The following is a 13,087-nucleotide window of genomic DNA, read 5'->3' as shown; positions in this document are numbered from 1 at the left end:
GTATACAGTGTGTACTGTGTATACTTTATGTGCTGTGTGTATACAGTGTGTACTGTGTATACTTTGTGTACTTTGGTGTGTGTGTATACAGTGTGTACTGTGTATACTTTATGTGCTGTGTGTATACAGTGTGTACTGTGTATACTTTGTGTACTTTGGTGTGTGTGTATACAGTGTGTACTGTGTATACTTTATGTGCTGTGTGTATACAGTGTGTACTGTGTATACTTTATGTGCTGTGTGTATACAGTGTGTACTGTGTATACTTTGTGTACTTTGGTGTGTGTGTATACAGTGTGTACTGTGTATACTTTATGTGCTGTGTGTATACAGTGTGTACTGTGTATACTTTATGTGCTGTGTGTATACAGTGTGTACTGTGTATACTTTATGTGCTGTGTGTATACAGTGTGTACTGTGTATACTTTGTGCACTTTATGTGCTGTGTGTGTATACAGTGTGTACGGAGCTTCATTTTTTTTTTCTTTAATATTTATTTCATTCATTTAAAAGAAAAAACAGAAAAGCAAAAAACAAAAGCACCACAATACCAGAATGAAAAGGAGCAGAAAGAAGAACAAGTCTTATGATTTCTGCCCCTTTTAACAATACAATCTTTCAATATACAGCATCATAGTCAACATTATTTAACAGATTGCATTTCTTTAACTTGTCACATACCACTGACCCATTTCATAATTATGACCATTAATTAATAGATTACATCACTGACAGGTTACATTTAAACTTAAGACACTCCAAACATTATTAACAGTTTACTTTTTTTTTTTTGACTTTCTTGCAGCCCACTGACTTACTTCATAGTTTCATACTTACTTAATACATCTAATTTAATATGTTTTTTAAATAATTTAAGCGACCTTAATTCTTTAATTTCTTTATTAAGATTGTTCCATAATTTGACACCATTTACTGCAATACTCCTTTCCTTTACTTTGGTTCTAAATTTCTTTTTTTCTTTTCTTTTTTAAAGACTTCTATTCCTTTCAATTTATAACTACTTACTCTTTTTTCAAACATATTTTGAATGTTTGTTGGTAAAGTATTTTTATTAACTTGGTACATCGTTTGTAATATTTTCAAATCGACTAAATCATGAAATTTAAGTACCCTATACTTAATAAACAATGGATTAGATGGATCTCTAAAACCACTGTTACTAATCACTTTTAAGCTCTTTTCTGCAAAATAAATAAAGGTTGTATATAGGTTGTATATGTTGATCCCCAGATTTCTACACAGTAAGTTAAATATGGGACAATCAATGAATTGTACAATGTTAATAAACCATAACTATTTAATGAATATTTTACTTTATGCAAAACAGCAATGGCTTTCGCTATTTTTCCTTTTATGTAATTTATGTGTGACTTCCATGTAAGATCTTCATCAATCATGACTCCTAAAAATTTCATTTCTTTTACCCTTTGTATATCCATTACATCTATTTGTAATGACACATTATTTTTTTCGCTCTATCATTAAACAATATGAAATTTGTCTTATTAATATTTAGTGACAATCTGTTTATATCAAACCAATGTTTAACTTTTTCCAACTCTGTATTTATCACTTGTGCTACTTCCTGTATATCTGATCCAGAGTAAAACAGCGTTGTATCATCAGCAAATAAAATGCTGCCAAGCACATTGGATACATTCACAAAATCATTGATATACAAAATAAACAGTTTGGGTCCAAGTACCGATCCTTGTGGTACTCCATAAATAATGTTACACAATTCTGATTTGGTATTATTTATCTGAACAAACTGTTTTCTATTTTCTAAGTAGCTTTTTACCCACTGATGTGCAACACCTCTTATTCCATATTGTTGTAACTTGTGGAGCAATCTTGAGTGGTCTATAACATCAAAAGCCTTTTTCAAGTCAATAAAAATACTTACAAAATAATCCTTATTATCTATTGCAGTTGATATTTTCTCTATTAATTCCATAATTGCCATAGCTGTCAAATGTTTTGTTCTGAATCCATACTGAGCATTATTTAAAATATGATGTTTCTCAATAAATTTATCCAATCTTGTTACAAAAACTTTTTCCATAATTTTAGAAAACTGTGGAAGCAATGATACTGGCCTGTAATTAGAAAAATTATGTTTGTCTCCATTTTTATATAATGGGACTACCTTAGCAATTTTCATTTCATCTGGAAAAACCCCAGTTGACAGAGACAGATTACAAATATAAGTAAATGGTTCAATAACAATTTCTATTATACTTTTTACAGTCATCATGTCTAAATCTTCATGGTCAGTTGATCTTTTGCTTACACAGTTTTTTACAATATTTCTTATTTCATCTTTTTCCACATTGTACAGGAAAATACTATTGACCGTATTTACCAATGTACATAATTTATCTTCTATTATTGGTTTATTTCCCACCAGACTTGACCCTACATTTGAAAAATAATCATTAAACCCATTTGCAACTTCTTTTATATCATATATCTCTTTATTTTCCTTAACAAAGTAATTTGGAATAGTTTCTTTCGTTCCATCACTATCAATCACACTTTTTATAATTCCCCATGTTACCCTCATATTATCTTTACTCTTATTTAGTTTTTCACTTTTGTGACATTTGTCTCTCTGGAGGTGATGTTGCTGACTGACATTGAGTTGTCCTCCATGAACACAAAGCATGAAGATTTTAGATCTCAGCCAAACCCCGATCTTCAAAGAACCTCTCATTGCCCTTAAAAGCATGAAAACAACACAAGGTCTGGTGAAGACACCATCACTGTTGAAGTCTTTAAAGAAGGAAGCCCCATCCTCCAACAGCAACTGTTCCAAGTCATCAAGCTCTGGACTCATGAAGAAAACTGCAGACATGACAGACTCAGTGATTGTCACCAGAAAGGAAACAAGTCTGACTGCAGAAACATTGTGAGATCTTCTCATTGTCTACCCTCAGAAAGGTACTTACATGTATTGCCAACAACCGTCTGAGACCATGAGCAGAAAACATCCTCTCTGAAACCCAGAGCAGCTTCCAACCATCAAGGGGGACAACAGACATGATCTTCACTGTCCGCCAATTGTAAGAAATGTGTCACGAGCAAAAACCACCATTGCACCCCACTTTCATTGACTTGGCAGATGTGTTTGACAGTCTGTCATGCCTAGAAGATTCTCAGCAAAAGGGGCTGTCCAGAGAAATTCCTCAAGATCCTGAGGCTTCTCCATGATTACCCCTCTGCCAAAGTTCTGGTAAATGGCACAAAAACTGAAGCCTTCAATGATCAGTCAGGAGTAAAGCAGGGTTCTGTCATTGCTCCAACACACTTCATCATCTTCATGACAACAAACCTGATCAAGGCCGAGGTTCCACCATTAACTTACATCGTGTACAGAACGGATGGAAACTCTTCAATCTGAGCCAACTAAGAGCCAAGAAGACAATCACCACCACTTTGCTCCTGGACTTCTAGTCTGCTGACAACAGCAGCGTGTCATCCTTTATGGAAGAAGGTCTTCAGAAAATCCTTGAAACCTTCAGCTTGGCCTTCACATTATCCTGAAGAAGACACAGATCCTGAACCGTCCTTCCCCCAGCATGGTCAATCCAAAGCTTCCTGCTGTGAAACTGTGTGGACAGACAGAAAGTAGAGGATGGCAGAAAAATGCTAAAAGGACCTCCTCAAGAGCTGCTCCATCGACTGGAAGACCTGGGAACCTATACTGCTCCTAACTTTGCTTGCAATGTGTTTCAAGTCGACTGGTTGGTCTGATTTGATTTGTCCTGATTTTGGGTTCCACTTAGGATCAAAGTCTGGGTGGCTGCAGAGGTTTGTAGGCACATGGATAAATAGATCTATTTGTATGTTTTATTAGGTCAGACGGACTGTCTGTCCGGCACCAGTCTGTCCTTCGTGATCAATACAGTTGATCTTATCGTGTCTTTTCGCTTTTACTTTGAAGGTCCGGGCCGGATGTGCGGCGGTGTTACTGTTGTGAGTGACAGCTGCTCGCGCGCGGGAGGAGAGCGGAGCTGCAGGTCATCTGATCATCATCATCATCAATATCCCCATCGATCCAGAAGCGCGCGCGTCCTGACATCCTGTGTGTGACGTCATGGGGAACCGGGGGATGGAGGACCTGATCCCGCTGGTCAACCGGCTCCAGGACGCCTTCACGGCCATCGGCCAGAACGCGGACCTGGACCTGCCGCAGATCGCGGTGGTGGGCGGCCAGAGCGCCGGCAAGAGCTCGGTGCTGGAGAACTTCGTGGGCAAGTAAGTGTTTCAGACCCAACCGAGCCCAACCGCAGATACGGGAGTGGGCGGGGCCAGCGGGATGTCAGTCAAATCATTTTCTCTCCGACTTAGGTTTTTGTTGCAGATGTGGTTCGAACGAATCATTAAGTTTTTCCTGGTCCGGGTACGGGTCCAGGTCCGGGTGGTTAATCCCCGAGTCTCAGCATCCTTGGATCCTTCAGCAGGGGGTCTTTGAGGACTCCTGTCTCCAATCGCCTGGGGTCCAGGCCCTGGTCTTCAGGCCATGGCTTCATCCTCAAACTTTAGCTGAAGACAGACCAGGCACGTTGGACCGCCAGTCCAAAGGTCCAAAACTTCAACCCCCCCATCTGAGGTGGTTCAGGTCACCAGGAGAGAGACCAGCCTGCTTCTATCCAGAGACGCTTCGAAAAGATCTCCAGAACCTCTTGAGATGTTCCCTCGTTGGACCATCAATGCAGATCTGAGAAAAAACTAAACAAACCATGATTTTATTCTTTTAGTACAAAGTCGGTGAGTGAATACTAACTTATGTTAACTAACAATAACGAAAAAAGAGAAAAAACAATCAAATTAAGGAAAACAAAATGGAAATATGAATGAAATTTAAAAATGACTTCTGACTATGAAGGACTGCGTAGAAAAAGAAAAATCCATATTTACAGCAGGAGACAATCAGACTGAAGTCCAGAATCATTTTGTCCACCAGCCCACTGTTTTTTTTTTTTTGTTTTGTTTTTACAGGTTTGTATTAGTGTCACAGAGGTCAGCGGGACCGTGAGGTCGCGTCTCGAGGGGAGCGAATAGGCGGAGTCATAACAACACAACGCAGAGTCCAGCTGCTACATTTGGGTTCCTCCACCCTGAAAAAGTTTTGCTGATTTTGACTGAACAGAACTTTTGCAGTTCTGATGCTGCTCATCCTAGTTCCATCTTTAAAATTGCTGGGATGAGAAAAGGAGGGAATCACCATTACAACTTTGGGTTTTGGTTCTGGATCTTTGCCCCAAAGAGTGCAACGACAAAAGAATTCAGGCTTTTTGTACGGCAGGTGTACAACTTTAGTCCAGGTCTTCTTTAGTCCAAGTCTCCATAAAACTGCTCATAACGCAGTCATTACATTAGTAGTCTAGGGACTAGTCTAAGGAGTTTCAGACCATGACCTTTGCTGAAGATATTTTCTTTCATAAAATGAAGCCCTGATCATGAGGAAGTGACCTGGGTTCAGGACCTGGACTCTGTTCACCGGCACTCAGGGATTTGGCAGCGTCATCGATTAGCTGTGGATTAATGACGTCCTCCTCAGACCTTCCTAGAACCTGAGTGTCAGGCTTTACTGCAAACATCTTTTGAAAGTGTTCAAGTTCAAATAACTTTATTGATCCCTAAAAGGGCAATTCATCTTCAGACCCAATCACCTCAGACAAAAAATACAGCAATTAATCTACAGTTGTTACTAGTTGAACGTAATAATGGCCCACATCAGAATGAAAACAACACATATACATTTGATATTGTTTATTTGTGCTAAACTTTAAGACAGTCCATCATCCAAATTAGGCAAAATGAGTGTAGGCCACAGCTGGGTCTGTTCCGCGCAGCCTACAGACAACTCGGTCCACACCTCAGACGTGCTTCTGACAGTTTCCTCTAAATGAATGTGACTGACCATAAGTTTGAGACGTAGGACACAAATACTGAGGCACAGAAATTAAACAGCAGCAGAACTTTACAGAACGTTCTCTGTTGGAGTCCAGAAGCTGCAACAGCAACTTGTCCACGGACTTTGACAGCATCCTGAAATGTACAGACCACTTACAGAGTGAGACAAAGCTGGAAGGTGGAGTCACTGAGTAACCAGGCAAGATCTTGCTCTGCAGAGTCCCTCTGGGCATCCATCAGGGCCAAGAACCTGTCCAAGTGTTCTGCACTTAACTTACATTACACACAAATACAAACATGATGTACCTGACTGTAAGTCACCCACACAGGTGGACAAGCTGGTACAGTCTGAGTGCTGGTCCAAAGCCCAGATCAGTGACACGGATTGCACCAGGATGGGCAGGTTACAAGAGAATGAAAGCCCTTATTGTTGGTGTATATGTGATATAACTAAATTGCACACGTCCCTCCAGCGGTGCTCCAAAGTCACTGCACACAGCATGTAAAATATAGAAAAGGGTGAATTAATCTTATGTCTGTGTTTTAACTGTCCTTCCCTGAGGACTGCAGTTCAAACAGTGTGGGTCCAGAATGAGTTGGATCCTGTGGGATCTTCTGAGGCAGCAGTAACTGTATGGATCTTTCAGAGAGGGGAGGGGTCTACTGAATGAATTTCCATACCAGATGTAGAACTGTTCTCCAGCAAGGTGCTGCCGTAAAGTGTGCTACTGTCGTGTGAAGAAGAGAAGGTTGGGACAATGTCCGGAGGCAGTGGGAAATGAGGACGAGTTGAGGTGAGAGTCTGAACATGGAATATTTGCAGTATGACAGCTAAAGGGAGGGTACGAGAGTAAAGGGAGGAGGAAGGTACAGCCCAGTCTCACAGTTTTTTTCGTCCTCCCGTCACAAAATGATTCAAATTTCATGACAGGGATTTTTCTTAACTTTTACTAACCCTACTCCTATACCCAACCCTAACCTTAACCATAACCATAACCTCACCCTACTCCTCCCCCGAGCCATAACCATAACTGCCACCCCCGCTGCACTTTTAATTTGTGCATCCATCACAGAATGAATTAGAATAATTTGTGCTCCCACGATGAAAATTTAGCACTTTTCATGGCAATATGAGGAACCGATAGATTAATGTATATTTTGTGCTGCTGAATCACGACATGCAGTGAGACTGGGTTGGGAAGGTACCACCACTGGAGGTGCATTCAATGGTCCTGTTTGCAGTGGTGATGGACAGGTTGACAGACAAGATCAGACAGGAGTCTCCATGGACTCTGATGTTTGCAGATGACACGATTTGTAGTGAGAGAAGAGAGAGGTGAAGATATGCTGTGGAGAGAAGGGGAATGAAAGTGGGCAGGACAAATGTGTGAATGAGAGGGAGCCCAGTGGAATAGATCAGTTACAAGGAGTATTGTCAAACAGCTGTGTTTCCTCTGTTTAAACCAGAATGACAACAGAAACGTCCCAAATGACCCTGATCAAAAGTTTCCATCCTAAAAAAGGAAATAGATGGCGCCATGTGCACTCGCCTCAGTGCTTTGGTTGTTTGTTTTTGTATGTTACTCCTGTAATAATCAACAGCTCCCGGAGCTTTTTCACCGGCACAGAGCTCTTGAAGATCTGGAACAATACCAGTGGATTTATTTCCCATTTTTCTCAAGCCTTCAGTGGATTTATTAGCCAGGTGGTCTCACCTTGGAGGGTGGGGGGGGGGCGTGCCGCAGCACTTGTACGGCTCCGCCGGCGTGGCCACTGTACACCGCGTCCAGGAATCTTCCTCTCCAATGTGCGCTCTCTGCAAAATAAAATGGACGAACTCCAGCTCCTGATGTGAAAAGCTGAGATTTCACCACATCTGCTGTCCTGTGCTTCATGGAGTCGTGGCTCTGTGGATCGATTCTGGACTCTGGCTTTGAACTTTTCAGAGTGCACTGAGACGCAGGACTCTCCAACAAAACGAAGGCTGGTGGAATCTGTTTTAACATCAACGACGTGACCGTGATCCAACAGCACTGCTCTCCTGTTCTGGAGACTTTCCCAAGGCAGAGGACAAGGTCAGGTTCACGGAGTCCAAAGCCCCGGTCACCCTGGGCCAGCATACAGCTGCATCTGCTGTGTCTCGTGTAACGCCGGAAAAAAAACGCACTGTTTTGGTGTTATTGCGGTGTCAGCTGGCGTCTGATGGCGTGTCATTGAGCTCCGAGTTTTGCTATAAATAAACCTCATTTACTGCCTCTGATCCAGAACTTGTTTGCAGAAAGAGATCATGTTGTTTTAATTCTGCTGGGAACACGAGTCAAGCTGTGGCAGAATCTGATCGCTTGAGAGAAGACGAGGAACACAGGAGACAAAAAATCTGCAACAACAGTCCTCAACATACACAATCCCACGGTATAAAAAGTTCAACAACAATCCTGTGTGACTTGTAGCTCACAACAATGGAGCACGGCAGGAATCATGAATTGGATTCTGATTCTGACTCTTGATGCCGTGTGTTGCCCCCTTTAACCTCGGTGACGGCTTGGAGTCTGTTGTGGTCGAGGCTTCCTGACGGTGAAGCTGCCACTGAATGTCTCGGACTTTATTTACATCAGTTTTGAAGAAAAACACACAGTAAGACACTCTGATGGTAAATGTGTGTGGAGTTCTACAGCTTCATGATGAAGTGGTACAGATGAGGAATTTCTTACAAAGAAGACCTGAAAGTTCAGCTACAAACTGTCAGAAGGTCCATCTGAGATCTCAAACCTAGATTTGATCTGTTTTGGTGAAAGAAAATCCTTCTCCGCTTGTCTCCACTTGAAGCTCAGAGCGGTGAAATCAACATGCAGGATGGAAACTTTTGATCAGGCTCGTTTGGGTCATTTCTGTTGTCATTACGATTTAAAAAGAGGAAACACAACTGACAATAAACGGTTTGACCCAACCGCTAACCATGAGGGGAAGAAGTCAGTGTGTTATCATTCATATTCTCTGAAAAATGGCCAAAAAACAAAACAAAACAGAAATTCTCCCTCAGTATGTAAACTTTTGAGCACAACTGTATGTTGGAAGGTTTAGAGACGGTGGCACTGACACAAAGACAGGAGGCGGAGCTGAAGATGTTGAGATTCTCTTTGGGAGTGACGAGAATGGACAAGATTAGGAATGAACATATCAGAGGGACAGCTCAGGTGGGACGGTTTGGAGACAAAGTCAGAGAGGCGAGATCGAGATGGTTTGGACATGTGCAGAGGAGGGACCCAGGGTATATAGGGAGAAGGATGCTGAGGATGGAGCCACCAGGCAGGAGGAGAAGAGGGAGACCAAAGAGGAGGTTCATGGACGTGCTGAGAGAGGACATGCAGGTGGTTGGTGTGACAGAGGAAGATACAGAGGACAGGGTGAGATGGAAACGATTGATCTGCTGTGGCGACCCCTAACGGGAACAGCAGGATGAAGCTACAGTCCACCCAGCAGTAAATGAGTTCTGGTCTTGTCTGGAGAAGTAACCTGTGATGGACTGGTGTCTCCTCCAGGGGGGGTTGTAGACTCCAGTCCACACTGGGAATGAAGACCTCAGGTCCTGGGTTGGACTCATGACCATGATGTATGCACAGTAGATGCAACTCTGAAATGTGATTGGCTGAATATTGGTTGGTGCTGGTCACATGACATCATGTGTGTTATTTTGTGCTCCGTTGTCTAATATTCTGTTGACTTTTTTATCTGTCTGATGGTTTCTATGTTGGAGCTAAATGTGACTTTTTTTCTCCTCAGGGACTTTTTGCCTCGTGGTTCAGGTATCGTCACTTGGCGCCCCCTGGTGTTGCAGCTCATTAATTGTCCAACAGGTGAGACTGGTATGTTTACAGACTCCGCCTACTCGACCTAAAGCAGACGCCTGTGGGTCGGTCTGTCACAGACATGCCCAGGAGAAAACCACCATGTCATTGTTGGTGGTATTTTAAGACCATCTGGTCTTAAAGTTTTAGGCAGCGAGCCGTCACCTTTAGAAAAAGACAGCGGTGTTTTTCTGTATCTGTTAGCTGTTTAATCTGCGCAGTTAGATTGATCTAGTTATCTAGATTACGATTTGTTTCCCAGTGTAATCTTTACGTGCCTTAACTAAAGCACTCCTTCTGCTGAATCACCTCTAAATTATTTACACATTATTCACTTTGCGTGTTTTAGGACTCCGCTAGCTTAGCGTAGCTACTAGCTCTTAGCCGATTTAGCATGGCGGCTTCTCCTGTCTCTCCCGCAATTTTCTGCTCTGGGTGTGAAATGTTTATTAATTCCTCGGCCTCCTTTAGCAGTAATGGTACTTGTAATAAGTGTAGCTTATTCGTAGCTTTGGAGGCCAGGCTGGGCGAATTGGAGACTCGGCCTCCGCACCGTGGAAAATTCTACAGCTAGCCAGGCCCTGTAGTCGGTGCGGACCCAGGTAGCTTAGCCGCCATTAGTTACCCCCTGGAGATCCCGAGCAGCCGGGAAAGCAGGCCGACTGGGTGACTGTGAGGAGGAAGCGTAGCCCCTAAACAGAAGCCCCGTGTACACCGCCAACCCGTTCACATCTCTAACCGTTTTTCCCCACTCGACGACACACCCGCCGAGGATCAAACTCTGGTTATTGGCGACTCTGTTTTGAGAAATGTGAAGTTAGCGACACCAGCAACCATAGTCAGTTGTCTTCCGGGGGCTAGAGCAGGCGACATTGAAGGAAATTTGAAACTGCTGGCTAAGGCTAAGCATAAATTTGGTAAGATTGTAATTCACGTCGGCAGTAATGACACCCGGTTACGCCAATCGGAGGTCACTAAAATTAACATTAAATCGGTGTGTAACTTTGCAAAAACAATGTCGGACTCTGTAGTTTTCTCTGGGCCCCTCCCCAATCAGACCGGGAGTGACATGTTTAGCCGCAATGTTCTCCTTGAATTGCTGGCTGTCTGAGTGGTGTCCAAAAAATGAGGTGGGCTTCATAGATAATTGGCAAAGCTTCTGGGGAAAACCTGGTCTTGTTAGGAGAGACGGCATCCATCCCACTTTGGATGGAGCAGCTCTCATTTCTAGAAATCTGGCCAATTTTCTTAAATCCTCCAAACCGTGACTATCCAGGGTTGGGACCAGGAAGCAGAGTTGTAGTCTTACACACCTCTCTGCAGCTTCTCTCCCTGAGTATTCCATTAACTTTAACTAGTAATGACTTCATGACTTTCTTTGCTAACAAAATTTTAACTATTAGAGAAAAAATTACTCATAACCATCCCAAAGACGTATCGTTATCTTTGGCTGCTTTCAGTGATGCCGGTATTTGGTTAGACACTTTCTCTCCGATTGTTCTGTCTGAGTTATTTTCATTAGTTACTTCATCCAAACCATCAACATGTTTATTAGACCCCATTCCTACCAGGCTGCTCAAGGAAGCCCTACCATATTTAATGCTTCGATCTTAATATGATCAATCTATCTTTGTTAGTTGGCTATGTACCACAGGCTTTTAAGGTGGCAGTAATTAAACCCATTACTTAAAAAGCCATCACTTGACCCAGCTTCTTAGCTAATTATAGGCCAATCTCCAACCTTCCTTTTCTCTCAAAAATTCTTGAAAGGGTAGTTGTAAAACAGCTAACTGATCATCTGCAGAGGAATGGTCTATTTGAAGAGTTTCAGTCAGGTTTTAGAATTCATCATAGTACAGAAACAGCATTAGTGGAAGGTTACAAATGATCTTCTTATGGCCTCGGACAGTGGACTCATCTCTGTGCTTGTTCTGTTAGACCTCAGTGCTGCTTTTGATACTGTTGACCATAAATTTTATTACAGAGATTAGAGCATGCCATAGGTATTAAAGGCACTGCGCTGCGGTGGTTTGAATCATATTTGTCTAATAGATTACAATTTGTTCATGTAAATGGGGAATCTTCTTCACAGACTAAAGTTAATTATGGAGTTCCACAGGTTCTGTGCTAGGACCAATTTTATTCACTTTATACATGCTTCCCTTAGGCAGTATTATTAGACGGTATTGCTTAAATTTTCATTGTTACGCAGATGATACCCAGCTTTATCTATCCATGAAGCCAGAGGACACACACCAATTAGCTAAACTGCAGGATTGTCTTACAGACATAAGACATGGATTACCTCTAATTTCCTGCTTTTAAACTCAGATAAAACTGAAGTTATTGTACTTGGCCCACAAATCTTAGAAACATGGTGTCTAACCAGATCCTTACTCTGGATGGCATTACCCTGACCTCTAGTAATACTGTGAGAAATCTTGGAGTCATTTTGATCAGGATATGTCATTCAAAGCGCATATTAAACAAATATGTAGGACTGCTTTTTTGCATTTACGCAATATCTCTAAAAATCAGAAAGGTCTTGTCTCAGAGTGATGCTGAAAAACTAATTCATGGCATTTATTTCCTCTAGGCTGGACTATTGTAATTCATTATTATCAGGTTGTCCTAAAAGTTTCCCTAAAAAGCCTTCAGTTAATTCAAAATGCTGCAGCTAGAGTACTGACGGGGACTAGAAGGAGAGAGCATATCTCACCCATATGGCCTCTCTTCATTGGCTTCCTGTTAATTCTAGAATAGAATTTAAAAATTCTTCTTCTTACTTATAAGGTTTTGAATAATCAGGTCCCATCTTATCTTAGGGACCTCATAGTACCATATCACCCCAATAGAGCGCTTCGCTCTCAGACTGGCAGGCTTACTTGTAGTTCCTAGGGTTGTAAGAGTAGAATGGGAGGCAGAGCCTTCAGCTTTCAGGCTCCTCTCCTGTGGAACCAGGTTTCTTCCTGTTAAAAGGGAGTTTTTCCTTCCCACTGTAGCCAAGTGCTTGCTCACAGGGGGTCGTTTTGATCGTTGGGGTTTTACATAATTATTGTATGGCTTTTGCCTTACAATATAAAGCGCCTTGGGGCAACTGTTTGTTGTGATTTGGCGCTATATAAGAGAGAGAGAGAGACAGAGGGAGAGAGAGAGAGAGACAGACAGAGAGAGAGAATGAGAGACAGAGACAGGGAGAGAGAGAGACAGAGGGAAGAGAGAGAGAGAGAGACAGAGACAGGGAGAGAGAGAGAGAGAGACAGGGAGAGAGAGAGAGAAACAGACAGAGGGAGAGAGAG

The 13,087-nt window shown here is 42.2% G+C and overlaps 1 protein-coding gene across 1 annotated transcript; it reads left to right on the top strand.

Moving 5' to 3' along the window:
* Nucleotides 1-3,953: 3,953 nt before the first annotated feature.
* On the top strand, nucleotides 3,954-9,838 carry LOC117510026 (dynamin-1-like). Its single transcript, XM_034169630.1, has 2 exons — nucleotides 3,954-4,281; nucleotides 9,724-9,838. Exons 1-2 carry the CDS (start codon nucleotides 4,121-4,123, stop codon nucleotides 9,836-9,838), a joined length of 276 nt encoding a protein of 91 aa, XP_034025521.1. The 5' UTR covers nucleotides 3,954-4,120.
* The last annotated feature ends 3,249 nt before the right edge of the window (nucleotides 9,839-13,087 follow it).

The sequence above is a fragment of the Thalassophryne amazonica genome, chromosome 5, assembly GCF_902500255.1.
Source record: "Thalassophryne amazonica chromosome 5, fThaAma1.1, whole genome shotgun sequence".
Taxonomy (NCBI): Eukaryota; Metazoa; Chordata; class Actinopteri; order Batrachoidiformes; family Batrachoididae; genus Thalassophryne; species Thalassophryne amazonica.
The sequence above is the reverse complement of the archived record's forward strand: the minus strand, read 5'-3'. Positions and strand labels throughout refer to the sequence as shown.

Excerpts from the sequence above, each read along its gene's own strand:
- LOC117510026 (XM_034169630.1), top strand. The coding sequence starts at position 4,121 with ATGGGGAACCGGGGGATGGAGGACCTGATCCCGCTGGTCAACCGGCTC. Across the intron at positions 4,282-9,723 it reads CTGGAGAACTTCGTGGGCAA|GGACTTTTTGCCTCGTGGTT; the intron begins GTAAGTGTTTCA and ends TTTTCTCCTCAG.